This window comes from Rhinoraja longicauda, chromosome 38 (assembly GCF_053455715.1).
Source record: "Rhinoraja longicauda isolate Sanriku21f chromosome 38, sRhiLon1.1, whole genome shotgun sequence".
NCBI classification, from domain to species: Eukaryota; Metazoa; Chordata; class Chondrichthyes; order Rajiformes; family Arhynchobatidae; genus Rhinoraja; species Rhinoraja longicauda.
In genome coordinates, this window is record NC_135990.1 from 10110474 (window position 1) to 10126500 (window position 16027).

At 49.0% G+C, this 16027-nt stretch overlaps 2 protein-coding genes across 2 annotated transcripts in view; both read right to left on the reverse strand.

The window, feature by feature from the left end:
• LOC144610973 (protein unc-45 homolog A-like) overlaps positions 1-6536 on the reverse strand; it is a 49124-nt gene extending 42588 nt beyond the window's left edge. Inside the window, exons 1-3 of the mRNA XM_078430020.1 lie at positions 6435-6536; positions 4294-4452; positions 2843-2879 (exon numbers count right to left, since the gene is read on the reverse strand). Coding sequence (XP_078286146.1) covers positions 2843-2879; positions 4294-4452; positions 6435-6536 — 298 coding nt within the window. The remainder of the gene's footprint in view (positions 1-2842; positions 2880-4293; positions 4453-6434) is intronic.
• A 5863-nt stretch (positions 6537-12399) lies between these two features.
• The window catches only part of man2a2 (mannosidase, alpha, class 2A, member 2), a 69044-nt gene continuing 65416 nt past the window's right edge, over positions 12400-16027 (reverse strand). Inside the window, exon 22 of the mRNA XM_078430001.1 lies at positions 12400-14620. Coding sequence (XP_078286127.1) covers positions 14471-14620 — 150 coding nt within the window. The 3' untranslated portion in view covers positions 12400-14470. The remainder of the gene's footprint in view (positions 14621-16027) is intronic.

Here is a 16027-nt window from a genome sequence, read left to right on the forward strand (position 1 = left end):
ATGTGGGACTAACACAGATGGGACATCTTGGTCGATGTGGATGAGTTGGGCCGAAGGGCCTGTTTCTGTGTAGAAAGGAACTGCAGATGCTGGTTTGCTCCGAAGATTGACACAAAGTGCTGGAGTAACCCAGCGGGTCAGGCAGCATCTCTGGATAAAAAGGACGGGTGACATTTCGGTTCAGGCTTTCATTCTGAAGAAGGGTCCCAACCCGAAACGCCACCCATCCTTTTTCTCTGGAGATGCTGCCTGACCCGCTGAGTTGCTCCAGCACTTTGTGTCTATCTTTGGCCTGTTTCAATAGACAATATTTGCAGGAGGAGGCCATTCGGCTCTTCAAGCCAGCACCGCCATTCAATGTGATCATGGCTGATCATTCACAATCAATACCCCGTTCCTGCCTTCTCCCCATACCCCCTGACTCCGCTGTCCTTAAGAGCTCTATCTAGCTCTCTCTTGAATGCATTCAGAGAATTGGCCTCCACTGCCTTCTAAGGCAGAGAATTCCACAGATTCACAACTCTCTGACTGAAAAAGTTTTTCCTCATCTCAGTTCTAAATGGCCTACCCCTTATTCTTAAACTGCGGCCCCTTGTTCTGGACTCCCCCAAAATTGGGAACATGTTTCCTGCCTCTAAAGTGTCCAACCCCTTAATAATCTTATACGTTTCGATAAGATCTCCTCTCATCCTTCTAAATTCCAGTGTATACAAGCCTAGTCGCTCCAATCTTTCAACATATGATAGTCCCGCCATTCCGGGAATTAACCTAGTAAACCTACGCTGCACGCCTCTAGGACTATCAAACAAGAAGTGATTGAATAGTCTAAGAAGTGTAAGAAAATAACTGCAGATGCTGGTACAAATCGAAGGTATTTATTTCACAAAATGCTGGAGTAACTCAGCAGGTCAGGCAGCATCTCTGGAGAGAAGAAATGGGTGACGTTTCGGGTCGAGACCCTTCGGGGCTCGACCCGAAACGTCACCCATTCCTTCTCTGTAGAGATGCTACCTGACCCTCTGAGTTACCCCAGCATTTTGTGTCTACCATCAATTTGCACCAGCATCTGCAGCTTTTCTTCCTTAAAAATATCAATTGACGGCCTCCACAGCCTTCTGAGGCAAGGAATTCCACGGATTCACCACCCTCTGACTAAAGAATAAAAGAATGTGAAATACATCATAAGCTAAGGCAAGTGTGGATTGATCTGAACAGACGGATAGTTTTTGGACAGATTAGATTCACTCAGGATTTGTTTTCTGGTCCAGCAGTTTAGCAAATTTGTGCAATTGGTGTAATATCGTCAGTATCTCAACCCGGACAAACACGTCTGTAGGTTAAATGGCCTCTGTAAATTGCCCCAAGCGTAGGAAGTGGATGAGAGAGTGGGTATTTATTCACAAAATGCTGGAGTAACTCAGCAGGTCAGGCAGCATCTCGGGAGAGAAGGAATGGGTGACGTTTCAGGTCGAGACCCTTCTTCAGACTGATGAGAGAGTGGGATAATATAGAACAAGTGTGAACAAGTGATTGAAGGTCAGCATGACTCGATGGGCCAAAGTCCCTACTTCCATGCTGTAACTCTAAACTAAACTAAAACATGCAAGAATTCAATATTTCCCAGATCAGATCAAAGAATAAGGGATAAGCCATTTAGAATGGAGATGAGGAAAAACTTTTTCAGTCAGAGAGATGTAAATCTGTGGAACTCTCTGCCTCAGAAGGCAGTGGAGGCCAATTCTCTGAATGCATTCAAGAGAGAGCTAGATGGAGCTCTTAAGGATAGCGGAGTCAGGGGGTATGGGGAGAAGGCAGGATCGGGGTACTGATTGAGAATGATCAGCCATGCTCACAGTGAATGGTGGTACTGGCTCGAAGGGCCGAATGGCCTCCTCCTGCACCTATTGTCTATTGAAGGAACTGCAGATGCTGGTTTAAGAGTCAAGAGAGTTTTATTGTCATATGTCCCAGGTAGAACAATGAAATTCCTACTTGCTGCAGCACAACAGAATATGTAAACATAGTGCACTGTAAATAATAATAATAATAATAACAAGACCAAGTGGGGCCCAAACCTCTCCTGCATTGGTGCAGCACCCTCTCCTCCCTCCCTCCCCTCTCCCCCCTCCCTCCCCTCCCCTCCCCATCCCCTCCATCCCCCTCAACCCCCCTTATCCTCCCTCCTCCCCCCCCCCCGAGGAGATCGATTTAAACTTTAAAATGTGAATAACTTTAAAAATATAACACCGATTTCAATGAAACTTCTTCCATTGGCACCGAAGGGATGACGGTGAGTAAGGTGGGCCTAAAATTGTAGCGCTATCGTGTACCGATTTGGCTGTAGTTCAGGAACAAACAAACAATAGTTTTTGTATATAGATAATAATAATAGTCTATTGTAGTTCAGAGCTTATGAGGTGTTAGTGTTTAATAGCCTGAAGAAGGGTCTCCACCCGAAGCATCACCCATTCCTTCTATCCAGAGATGCTGCCTGTCCCGCTGAGTTACTCCAGCATTTTGTGTCTATCTTCGAAGAAAAAGACTAATTGAATAGTACTTTCCAAATTTCATCTCTGTGAAATACCCTTGTGTAGACTTGAACCACAGAATTCAGGACATGATAAGGACTGTAGAATTTGTTTTGGCAACTCTGGTTGGTCAGGACCCTGAGAAAAACATCCCTGTTCTCTGCTTTGACAACGTGGTGGGATTTTTACATTCTCCCGATCGGGCAGAACATTCCGTCTGACAACAGACAACTTCTCATTCCGGCAGAGGAACGAGCAGGCAAACGCCGCCACGCTGAGCGTTTCTACACACAGAATACCCTCTCCTCACTTACCTTTCGAAGCATCAGCCTCTGCCTTTGAGTACTGCTCCTGAGAACCAGTGGGAGAGGAAAAAAAAAATCATTCATGATGTCCGCAAAGCCAATTAAACATTTATTCCAGCCAAAATTAAGGTAACACGTCTACTTCAAGTCTACACAATGCTTTACACTTCAGAGATACGGCGCTGAAACAAGAGGAGTTGAGTATAGGAGCAAAGAGGTCCTTCTGCAGATGTACAGGGCCCTAGTGAGACCGCACCTGGAGTACTGTGTGCAGTTTTGGTCTCCAAATTTGAGGAAGGATATTCTTGCTATTGAGGGCGTGCAGCGTAGGTTTACTAGGTTAATTCCCGAAATGGCGGGACTGTCAAATGTTGAAAGACTGGAGACACTAGGTTTGTATACACTGGAATTTAGAAGGATGAGAGGAGATCTTATCGAAACGTATAACATTATTAAGGAGTTGGACACGTTAGAGGCAGGAAACATGTTCCCAATGTTGGGGGAGTCCAGAACAAGGGGCCACAGTTTAAGAATAAGGGGTAGGCCATTTAGAACTGAGATGAGGAAAAACTTTTTCAGTCAGAGAGTTGTGCATCTGTGGAATTCTCTGCCTCAGAAGGCAGTGGAGGCCAATTCTCTGAATGCATTCAAGAGAGAGCTAGATAGAGCTCTTAAGGATAGCGGAGTCAGGGGGTATGGGGAGAAGGCAGGAACGGGGTACTGATTGAGAATGATCAGCCATGATCACATTGAATGGCGGTGCTGGCTCGAAGGGCCGAATGGCTCCTCCTGCACCTATTGTCTATTGTCTATTGAAACAGGCCCTTTGGTCCACAGAGTCCACGCCGACCATACACGAGCACTATCCCGCACACTAGGAACAATTTATAATTTTTTACCGAAGCCAATTAACCTACAAACCTGTGTGTCTTTGGGGTTTTCGTTTTAGACAATAGACAATAGGTGCAGGAGGAGGCCATTCGGCCCTTCGAGCCACCACCGCAATTCACCGTGATCATGGCTGATCATCCACAATCAGTACCCCGTTCCTGCCTTCTCCCCATATCCCTTGGCTCCGCTATCCTTAAGAGCTCTATCTAACTCTGTCTTGAAAGCATCCAGAGAATTTGAGAGGTACAGTGCAGAAACAGGCCCTTCGGCCCACCGAGTCCGCGCCGACCAGCGATCCCCACGCACTAAAACTATCCTACACACACCAGGGACAACTTACATTTTTTATCAAGCCAATTAGCCTACAAACCTGTACGTCTTTAGAGTGCGGGAGGAAACCGGAGCACATGGGGAAAACCGATGCGGTCACGGGGAGAACGTAGGAACTCCGTACAGACGGCACCCGTGGTCAGGATCGAACCCGGGTCTCTGGCGCTGTGAGGCAACAACTCTACCGCTGCGCCACCATGCCACTCCTGTGCGCCGGGATGCTTTGATATTTTACTCACCAGCTTGAGGTAGCAGGCCGCTCTGTTGCGCCTCAGGACTGTGAGCTCGGTCAGCTCTGGGGAAAGCACAATCGCTTGCGTGTAGCAGGACAGGGCTCCCTCATAGTCACCCGCTTTAAAATGTGCATTCCCATCCTCCCGCAGCAGTGCCACGCTGGCCTGTAACAAGAAACGCAGGGAAAAATCAGTTCCAGTCCAGCTCCTGAACCACCCCTTTCATGCTGCCTCACCAAGGCCACCAGCATAGTCAGGGATTTATTCACAAGATGCTGGAGTAACTCAGCGGGTCGGGCAGCATCTCAGGAGAGAAGGAATGGGTGACGTTTTGGGTCGAGTCCCGAAGGGGCTCGACCCGAAACGTCACCCATTCCTGAAGACGGGTCTCGACCCAAAACGTCACCCATTCCTGAAGACGGGTCTCGACCCGAAACGTCACCCATTCCTTCGCTCCTGAGATGCTGCCTGACCCGCTGAGTTACTCCAGCATTTTGTGAATAAATACCTTCGATTTGTACCAGCATCTGCAGTTATTTTCTTACAGCATAGTCAGGGATAGACACAAAACGATGTAGAAACTCAGCGGGTCAGGCAGCATGTCTGGAGAAAAGGAATAGGTGACGTTTTGGGTCGAGACCCTTCTTCAGACCTCAGTGTAAACCAGCATCTGCAGTTCCTTCCTACACAGCATCGTCACGGACCAGTCTCACCCCAGTCATTCCCTCTTCTCCTCTCCCATCAGGAAAGAGGTACAGAAGTTCGAAAAGACATACCTCCGGTTGCTAAACACATTAACTCCCCTTCTCATTACCACACTGACCTTCCTGTCCTGGGCCTCCTCCACTGTCAGAGTGAGGCCCAGCGCAAATTAGAGGAACAGCACATTATATTTTGTTTGGGCAGCTTACACCCCAGCGGTATGAACATTGAAGATAGACACAAAAAGCTGGAGTAACTCAGCAGGACAGGCAGCATCTCTGGAGAGAAGGAATGGGTGACGTTTCGGGTCGAGACCCTTCTTCAGACTGGTTCAGAATATTGACTTCTCTAACTTCAAGTAACCCTTGCTTTCCCTCTCTCTCCATCTCTGCTCCTTCCTACTTCTCAGACCAGTCAGACTGTCCCCCTGATTAAATTGTATCTCTGTTTGCTTCTTTGTCACCTTCCACTAGCCAACAATGATCTATTCTACATCTTCTTTGATCTGTGCATCCCCTTTGATGTCACGTTTTCACACCTTACACTTCCTTATCTCTGTCTCCCTCTCCCCTGACTCTCGGTCTGAAGAAGGGTCTCGGCCCGAAACGTCTCCCATTCCTTCTCTCCGGAGATGCTGCCTGTCCTGCTGAGTTCCTCCAGCATTTTGTGTTTCTCTTTGGTGCAAACCAGCATCTGCAGTTCTTTCCCACACACTTCCCCAGGTCCACCAGTCACTCGCATCAGAACCAGACTGTCTGACTCAACCCAGACCCACCCTCCCCTCCCCATCCCTTCCTCCATCCCTCTTTCTCCCCTCTCTCCCTTTCCCCCTCCCTCCCTCTTCCCCCTCCATCCCTCCCTTTCCCCCTCCATCCCTCCCTTTCCCCCTCCATCCCTCCCTCCTCCATCCCTCCCTTTCCCCCTCCATCCCTCCCTTTCCCCCTCCATCCCTCCCTTTCCCCCTCCATCCCTCCCTTTCCCCCTCCATCCCTCCCTTTCCCCCTCCATCCCTCCCTTTCCCCCTCCATCCCTCCCTTTCCCCCTCCATCCCTCCCTCCCCCATCCCTCCCTTTCCCCCTCCATCCCTCCCTTTCCCCCTCCATCCCTCCCTTTCCCCCTCCATCCCTCCCTTTCCCCCTCCATCCCTCCCTTTCCCCCTCCATCCCTCCCTTTCCCCCTCCATCCCTCCCTTTCCCCCTCCATCCCTCCCTTTCCCCCTCCATCCCTCCCTTTCCCCCTCCATCCCTCCCTTTCCCCCTCCATCCCTCCCTTTCCCCCTCCATCCCTCCCTTTCCCCCTCCATCCCTCCCTTTCCCCCTCCATCCCTCCCTTTCCCCCTCCATCCCTCCCTTTCCCCCTCCCCCCTCCCTCTTTCCCCCTCCCCCCTCCCTCTCTCCCCCTCCCTCCCCTCCTCTTTCCCCCCCTCTCTCCCCCCAGGGCCTCACCCTGTCCGCCATGCCCGTCCCGGTTGCCGTGGCGACGGCCAGATCTCCCGGTCCGTCGCGGGGTGATGACGTCAGGATCCCCCTTGCCGGTTCCATGACCATATAAGGAGATGGCTGCCCCAGGGCGGGGGCTCCCTCCAGGGAGCGGCCTGTGCAGCGCGGATGCATAGGGGGGGGGGGGGCAACCCAGAGATAGCCCAGCGTTGCAGATGCATGGGGGCGACCCTGCATTGCAGCGGCAGGAGGGAAATGTAAAGCAACCCAGCAATGCAAATGCAGGAATGCACCCCAGCATTGCAGGTTCAGAGGGAAACTCAGAGACACCCCCATCAATGCAGATGCTGGAATGCACCCCAGCATTGCAGGTTCAGAGGGAAACTCAGAGACACCCCCATCAATGCAGATGCTGGAATGCACCCCAGCATTGCAGGTTCAGAGGGAAACTCAGAGACACCCCCATCAATGCAGATGCTGGAAAGCACCCCAGCATTGCAGGTTCAGAGGGAAACTCAGAGACACCCCCATCAATGCAGATGCTGGAATGCACCCCAGCATTGCAGGTTCAGAGGGAAACTCAGAGACACCCCCATCAATGCAGATGCTGGAATGCACCCCAGCATTGCAGGTTCAGAGGGAAACTCAGAGACACCCCCATCAATGCAGATGCTGGAATGCACCCCAGCATTGCAGGTTCAGAGGGGAACTCAAGAGACATCCCCAGCAATGCAGCTGCAGGGGAAAGCCCGGAGACAACCAGCAATGCAGCTACAGGGAATTGTAAAGGGAACCCAGCATTGTAGTTGCAGAGGGGACCCCAGAGGCAGCCCTGCATTGGAGCTGCTGGAGGGAAACTCAGAGACAACCCAGCAATGCAGCTTCAGCAGGATGCCCAGGGACAACATTGAGTGGAATAGATCGGGTCGATGCACAGAGTCTCTTGCCCAGACTTGGGCAATCAAGAACTAGAGGATATTGGTTTAAGGTCAGGGGGGGAAAGATTTAATAGGAACCTGAGAGGTAACTTTTTGTCACAAAGGGTGGTGCGTGTATGGAACGACCTGCGGAGGAGGTAGTTGAGGCAGGGACTATCCCAACATTTAAGAAACATTTAGACAGGTACATGGAGAGGACAGGTTTTGAGAGATATGGGCCAGAAGCAGGCATGTGGGACTAGTGTAGATGGGACATGTTGGCCGGTGTGGGCAAGTTGGGCCGAAGGGCCGGTTTCCACGTTGTATGATTCTATGACTGGAATCCGTGCCACTTCTGAGGGAACTTCAGTACGGGGTGGGGGAGCTTCATACGTAATGGTGCAAACTGGAAAATGAAGACTATAAGCAGTGATAAGAGAAGTTGGGGAAGGGGGTTGGGGAAGGGGGGGGGGGGGGTGGTTAGGTGGTGGTTGTGCAGTGTCAGTCCGCTGATAATTTGCACAACATCTTCACTTGCTTCATTACCACCACCAGATCCTGGAACTACACATCTAACAGCGGTGAGGGAGTGGCACAGCCGGAAGAGTTGCTCCACCAGAACTCCATAAACAGGTTTTAGAGATACAGTGCGGAAACAGGCACTTTGGCCCACTGAGTCAGCACCAACCAGCGGTCCCCACACATTAGCACCACCCTACACACACTCGGGACAATTTACACTTATACGAAGCCAATTAACCTACAAACCTCTACGTCTTTGGAGTGTGGGAGGAAACCGAAGATCTCGGAGAAAACCCACGACGGTCACGGGGAGAACGTACAAACTCCGTGCAGTCAGCACCCGTGGTCAGGATCGAACCTGGGTCTCTGGCGCTGTGAGGGATGTAAGGCAGCATCTCGACTGCTGCGCAACCATGCCGCCATGGTTGTGCGTAGAGAATGCATTGTTGAGAACTCAAGGCTTTCCTCTCACATCTGGACAATTGTCCCAAGTTTGTGCTTTTGTGTGTGAGTGGTGGGATCTGGGAGTTAAAGGGAATTCAGGGACAATACAGTGCGATGTAAATGGACAAATAGACACAAAATGCTGGAGTTACTCAGCAGGACAGGCAGCATCTCTGGAGAGAAGGAATGGATGACATCTCAGGTCGAGACCCTTCTTCAGGCTGATCAACCACTGGAGAGTGGTCCTAAGGTACTATCTACCCCACTGAAGACCATCGAACTATCTTTAATCGGACTTTACTGGACTTTTATCTTGCATTATACGTTATTTCTGTTATCATGTATCTATACACTGGATGGCTCGATTGTAATCATGTCATCTCACCTCTGACTGGTCAGCACCCAAAACCTTTTCACTGTACACGTGACGATAAACTAAACTCAACTCTAACTATGGTCCATCACATGTCCTGAACTCCCAACCACTGAAGGATTTACAGGAGATGCTGGGAAGGCAGCCAGCATCATGTGGTTGCCAAGTGTAGGCACCAGCAGAGAGAAATATCCATAAACTGCTTTCTCCACAGATCTGACCTCTCAATCAACTTCAGATTTGCATCATCCACAGTAGACAATAGGTGCAGGAGTAGGCCATTCAGCCCTTCGAGACAGCACCACCATTCAATGTGATCATGGCTGATCATTCTCAATCAGTACCCCGTTCCTGCCTTTTCCCCATACCCCCTGACTCCGCTATCCTTAAGAGCTCTATCTAGCTCTCTCTTGAATACGTTCAGAGAATTGGTCTCCACTGCCTTCTGAGGCAGAGAATTCCACAGATATACAACTCTCTGACTGAAAACGTTTTCCCTCATCTCCGTTCTAAATGGCCTACCCCTTATTCTTAAACTGTGGCCCCTGGTTCTGGACTCCCCCAACATTGGGAACATGTTTCCTGCCTCTAACGTGTCCAATCCCTTAATAATCTTATATGTTTCAATAAGATCCCCTCTCATCCTTCTAAATTCCAGTGTATACAAGCCTAGTCGCTCCAGTCTTTCAACATACGACAGTCCCGCTATTCCGGAATGAACCTAGTAAACCTACGCTGCACGCCCTCAATAGCAAGAATATCCTTCCTCAAATTTGAAAACCAAAACTGCACACAGTACTCCAGGTGCGGTCTCACTAGGGCCCTGTACAACTGCAGAAGGACCTCTTTGCTCCTATACTCAACTCCTCTTGTTATGAAGGCCAACATTCCATTGGCTTTCTTCACTGCCTGCTGTACCTGCATGCTTCCTTTCAGTGACTGATGCACTGATGCACGACATTGAAAAAAATCATTCACGCATTCGTTTCCTCCCGCCTAGACTACTGCAACTCCCTATACACTGGGATCAGCCAATCATCCCTGTCCCGCCTGCAATTGGTCTAAAACTCCGCAGCGAGACTCCTGACGGATACCCGTAAAAGGGACCACATCACCCTGATTCTGGCCTCTCTCCACTGGCTCCCAGTACAGTAATCAACTTCAAGCTCCTCCTATTCACATACAAAGCCCTAAACAGGCTTGCCCCCCCCCCACCCCCCCACATCAAAAATCTTCTAACCCACCTCTCTAACTCCAGGTCCCTCAGGTCGGCCGACTTGGGGCTACTGACTATCCCGCGGTCTAGGCTTAAGCTCAGGGGTGACCGCGCTTTTGCGGTTGCAGCTCCTAGACTGTGGAACAGCATCCCTCTCCCCATCAGAACTGCCCCCTCCATCGATTCCTTTAAGTCCGGACTCAAAACCTATTTATACTCCCTAGTGTTTTGAGGCCCTCTGAGGGGGCGATGTGAACTGTTTATGTATGTGCTGTTATGTTTGTGTGCCATTGTATGTTCATTTCTTAGTACCTGAACTGATGTACAGCACTTTGGTCAACGTGGGTTGTTTTAAAATGTGCTATACAAATAAAATTGACTTGACTTGACTAGTTTGTGTAGACACACACCTCAGCGAATATGATCTTTAATAGACTGTGTCTTTGGTTGCTCGATGGGCCTTGGTTTTTGCACTATTATGGTTACCAAGTTATTAATTGATTATTATATATTTATCTGTGTGTTGTCGCGTTTATGGGCCTGTTATGCTGCAGCAGGTAAGAATTCCATGGCTCCGATGTTGGTACATATCACAATCAAACACTCTTTAAACACTTGATGGGTGGTGCACTGGCAGAGTTGCTGCCTTACAGCGACAGAGGCCAGGGTTCGATCCTGACCACTGGTGCTGTCTGTACAGAGCTTGTACGTTCTCCCTGTGACTGCGTGGGTTTTCTCCGGGTGCTCCAAAGACGTGCAAGTTTGTAGCTTGGTTAAATTGTAAACTACCCCTAGTCTGGAGGGTATTGCCAGTTCACTGGTCAGCACAGACTCGGTGTTTCCATGCTGTATCTCTAACGTCTCTTGAACTGACTCTCTAAGGGTCTCGACCCGAAACGTCACCCATTCCTTCTCTGTAGAGATGCTGCCTGATCCGCTGAGTTACTCCAGCATCTTGTGTCTACCTTATCTTTCCTTTAAGTTCTCCAAATACTCCATTACAAGTTATAACGGAACACTTCGTTGTTCCCTGCTCCAACTTGTTCCAGTCTGTGTGGCGAAAATCAGAAATGTATATAAACGGACATAAAGCTCTGGAGCAACACAGCGGGTCAGGCAGCATCTGTGGAGAACATGGATAGGTGACGTTTCACAGGGTGCTGGAGTAACTCAGTGGGTCAGGCAGCATCTGTGGAGAACATGGATAGGTGACGTTTCAGAGTGCTGGAGCAACACAGCGGGTCAGGCAGCATCTCTGGAGAACATGGATAGGTGACGTTTCACAGAGTGCTGGAGCAACACAGCGGGTCAGGCAGCATCTGTGGAGAACATGGATAGGTGACGTTTCACAGAGTGCTGGAGTAACTCAGCGGGTCAGGCAGCATCTCTGGAGAACATGGATGGGTGACGTTTCGGGCCGGAGCCCTTCAGACTGATTGTGGAGCGGGAACGTGGACGAGGGGCAGGACAAAGCGTGGCAGGTGATAGGTTGAATATGCAGGAAACAACTGCAGACGCTTGTTTAAATCGAAGATAGACACAAAATGCTGGAGTAACTCAGTGGCTGGACAGCATCTGGAGAGAAGGAATGGGTGACGTTTTGGGTCGAGACCCTTCTTCAGTCTGAGACCCTTCTTGACCCGAAACATCACCCATTCCTTCTCTCCAGAAATGCTGCCTGTCCCGCTGAGTTACTCCAGCATTTTGTGTCTTTCTACACCTGATAGGTTGATACAGGTTTGGTGGAGGTGGGGGGCTGATAGGCAGATGTTTGGACAAAGGCCAGAGATAGAAAGACAGAAGGTGTGAGACAAAAGGATTGCAGAGTTGAAGGGAGCGGCACGGTGGCACAGCGGTAGAGTTGCTGCCTTACAGCGCCAGAGACCCGGGTTCGATACTGACTGCGGATGGTGTCTGTATGGAGTTTGTGCGTTGTCCCCGTGACCTGTGTGGGTTTTCTCCGGGTGCTCCAGTTTCCTCCCACACTCAAGTCCTACCGGTTTGTAGGTTAATTACTTGGGTAAAAATTGTAAATTGTCCTCGTGAGCAGGTAAATGTAAAATTTGTCCCTGAAATTGTCAGTCGGAAGGGTCTCGACCCGAAACGTCGCCCATTCCTTCTCTTCTGAGATGCTGCATGACCCACTGAGTTACTCCAGCATTGTGTGTCCACCGAAAAATTGTCCCATGTGGGTGTAGGATAGTGTTAATGTGCAGGGATCGCTGATCGGTGAGGACATGGTGGGCCGAAAGGCCCTGGTTCCGCGCTGTATCTCTAAACTAAAGATGTTCTTTCAGTCTAATTCAGGTTTGAAGCATCCACGGTGTGTTGTACTTCCTCTGCCAGCTCTCGCATGCTGTGTCTCCCGCCACGCATTGTCTTTCCGCTGACTGTTTAGCAGGCGGAAAAAGCTTTACACTGTGCCTCGGTACACGTGACAATAAACTAAACCGACGCCGGTCGGTGCACAAAGACAAGCTTCACAATCCACAACGTTTCTCTTGATGTTTTATTGAGCATTTTCAACCGTGTTTTGAGCCGACGAAAGTGCGACTGTGATGATGGGAAATGGAATATCCTCCACGTTCAAGCAATACATTTGGCAGCAGGGATTGCAGCGGTCCAATCCCGTCGGGAATGACCGCGGGGGCTGTCGCCAACACTGAGAAGGACGGAGTCTGATGAATACGAGGGGGGGGCACGGCTGCACCCTGGAATCCAATTCAAGGCGATCCTAGGATTTCATAAAGTAGCCCCCCCCCCCGATTGAGAGAAGTCACAACAGGAACATTTGACAACGAACACAGTGCGACCCTTGTACAAATAGCCTGCACGATGGTAATAAACGCCCACTGGTACACCTCAATCTGTCCTCTCACAATCAACTAGTCTGAGGCTCTGCATCTAGCGTTATATTATTATTAAGCTCAAAATCATTTCCCCAAACATTCCACATTTGAAAGGTCAGAGACTGTCCAGGTGGATGTGAAGACACTAAATTACCAGTCCCGTTTCGGGAAGTCTGGTCCCAATCAATGCAATAAAAATTCCCTCCAAAAATCTATCACTTAGATTAATTTCAATAACTTATCTAACACTTGGACGTCTTTTAATTTTCTTCACATGACTTTTTTTTTGTTAAAGAATACCTTGAACTACTATCACAGCTGCTTTAACGTAAGACTTCATTTTTCCTGACGTTTCTACTCTGCATTTTTCCTCGTTTAAACCGAGGAATTCATAATTTTTCAATTGCTGGTTATCTAAATATTCCTTATTGCCTCAAACATATTCTTATTTAAAACGTGATTATTTCCAAGAGCAGCAAGTTAACTTTATAAAATAAACTTTCAGAAGTATTTACTCCTGTCAGTTTGCAATCGATCACAGAGCTCACACTGTGTGAATCTGATCACATTCAATGATCAGACCGCTCAATGAATCTGATCAGATTGTGTGAATCTGATCACACTCAATGCTCACAGTTCACACTGTGAATCTGATCACATCTGATGATGAGACCACTCACATTGTGTTAATCAGATCACATCTAAAGAATGCTGAAGAATCAGACACAGAATCGCTGAAAATGCACAGCTCATACTTCCCAATCCTAGAGTGTGTTTTAGCCCGGGAGCCTGGCTGGAGGTGGCTCAGACAGGCCGAACCATTCTGCTGTGTGTGTTCTGCACACTTTCACTGCTGATCTGGACACTTCAGGCCTTGTGCTGGGCTGTAAATGTGGTGGCAACCCCCCCACCCAGCCAGCAGCTTCAGGTGGAGCTGGCAGCAAAACCACAGGCCCACTCTACAGACACCCTGGAGATGCTGACGGACAAAGCCAAGGGCTTGAAAGGTTCCGGCGCCGGTCTGGACAAGTCCTGAACGATGTGGTAGTGGAAGGTCAACTGGCCTGTGATGCAGCACACCAGTTCACACCATTCTCCAATCATTCCGTGCCCAATTCTTCTGCAACAGGAGAAGCACTTCTGAAGAACTGCTCCCATCCCGGCTTTGAACTACAGAGGCCTCGGGAGGAACGCATTGCACAAGTCAGATCACAACACCTCCCAGCTAGGTTTACAGATTTGTACACCGGGCAATGTGCGTGCACACGACTGGCTCGTTCACACTCGCCTGCTCTGTTCCTCCACTCGTGCTTTTTGCACTACTGAGGCGGAAGTAAGCTGACCATTTTCAGATTCCCCGGAGCCTTGATTTTGAAGTTATGAATTTACAATCACGCCAGTCTTGCCCATTAAAGTGATGAAGTGACGTATACTGTAGTGGTAAATGCATAAACTGCCTGTAGTTTCCACATAAAGTGCATTGGTTAGGGTGCTTCTGCTCGGCTTTTCAACACACAAGCAACTTGAAATCCACAATTTGATTCAAACTGAGGAGGTTTGTTCCAGCTCCACGTCTTGCAGTTCCGTCTGCCCCACACACAGCCCCCTCCCCTGCAGCTCCTCGGGGTGTATGGATCCAAGAGCCATGGTTTCTACTGCTAATTTGGCTGCTCTCCTGCGGCTGCCAGCTCCGGGCGAGGAAGTTATGTCGTTGAACCCCCTCAGACCATGCGGATACGGAAGGTGGCAATCTCCATCGGTCTCAGGAAGACGAGGCTGCTGTTGATGGGCTTGGCTGTGTACAGGAGGGACAGGGATGTTGGCTGCACATTAACTACATCCAGGCCCTGAAACAGGGACCCCACGGATAACTGCAAGGGAAAGGAGAGAGACGGGTTAGTCTGGAATCAAGGAGGAACAAGGAACAGCAGTTTACAAAAGAACAGACAGAAAGTGCTGGAGTAACTCAGCAGGTCAGGCAGCTGAGGGCGTGCAGCGTAGGTTTACTAGGTTAATTCCCGGAATGGCGGGACTATCATATGTTGAAAGACTGGAGCGACTAGGCTTGTACACACTGGAATTTAGAAGGATGAGAGGAGATCTTATCGAAACGTATAAGATTATTAAGGGGTTGGACACGTTAGAGGCAGGAAACATGTTCCCAATGTTGGGGGAGTCCAGAACAAGGGGCCACAGTTTAAGAATAAGGGGTAGGCCATTTAGAACTGAGATGAGGAAAAACTTTTTCAGTCAGAGAGTTGTGAATCTGTGGAATTCTCTGCCTCAGAAGGCAGTGGAGGCCAATTCTCTGAATGCATTCAAGAGAGAGCTGGATAGAGCTCTTAAGGATAGCGGAGTCAGGGGGTATGGGGAGAAGGCAGGAACGGGGTACTGATTGTGAATGATCAGCCATGATCACATTGAATGGCAGTGCTGGCTCGAAGGGCCGGATGGCCTCCTCCTGCACCTATTGTCTATTGTCTATCTCCGGAGAACTTGGATAGGTGATGTTAGACACAAAAATCTGGAGTAACTCAGCAGGACAGGCAGCATCTCTGTCACCCATTCCTTCTCTCCAGAGATGCTGCCTGTCCCGCTGAGTTACTCCAGCTTTTTGTGTCTGTCTTCAGTTTAAACCAGCATCTGCAGTTCCTTCCTGCACATGGATAGGTGATGTTTAGAGTCGAGACCCTTCTTCAATTACGGCTCAAAACATTGTCTGTCGATGTTCTGCTGAGGCAACAGCGTGACGTGTTGTATTTTGTATATTAGTTTGTTACATTGTAACTGCTGTAATCATTATTAGCCATTTAAATTTAACAGCGTGGACCTTCTTTATACTTTAGTACATTGCAACTGCTGTAATCAGTAACACATTAAGACATATTATAATTGCTTCCACATTCTTTGAACCATTTGCTTTATCTTACACTTTCTTATTCCTTGTTACATTGCTTAGGCATTCCTTACACTTTGTTACTTTGTAAAACTGTTTTGACATTCTTTAAACTTGTGTGTTGGATGAAAGATAATAGTGGCAGATAAAGAAAGACATAGGCCTTGGGGTGATGAATGGATGTGAGGGAAATAAGGGTGGCGAAGTATGAAGGGATGTGAGCATTGAGATAAGGATAAATTACTGAATGGGATTTAATGGTGGCGGGACAGACGGGTGACTACAAAGGAATGAATGACTGAAGAAAGGAGTGTGGGTATGAGGTAATGTAAAGAAGATAAGGTTTGGAATAATCCTATAAACATAGACTGCCCGATGTACT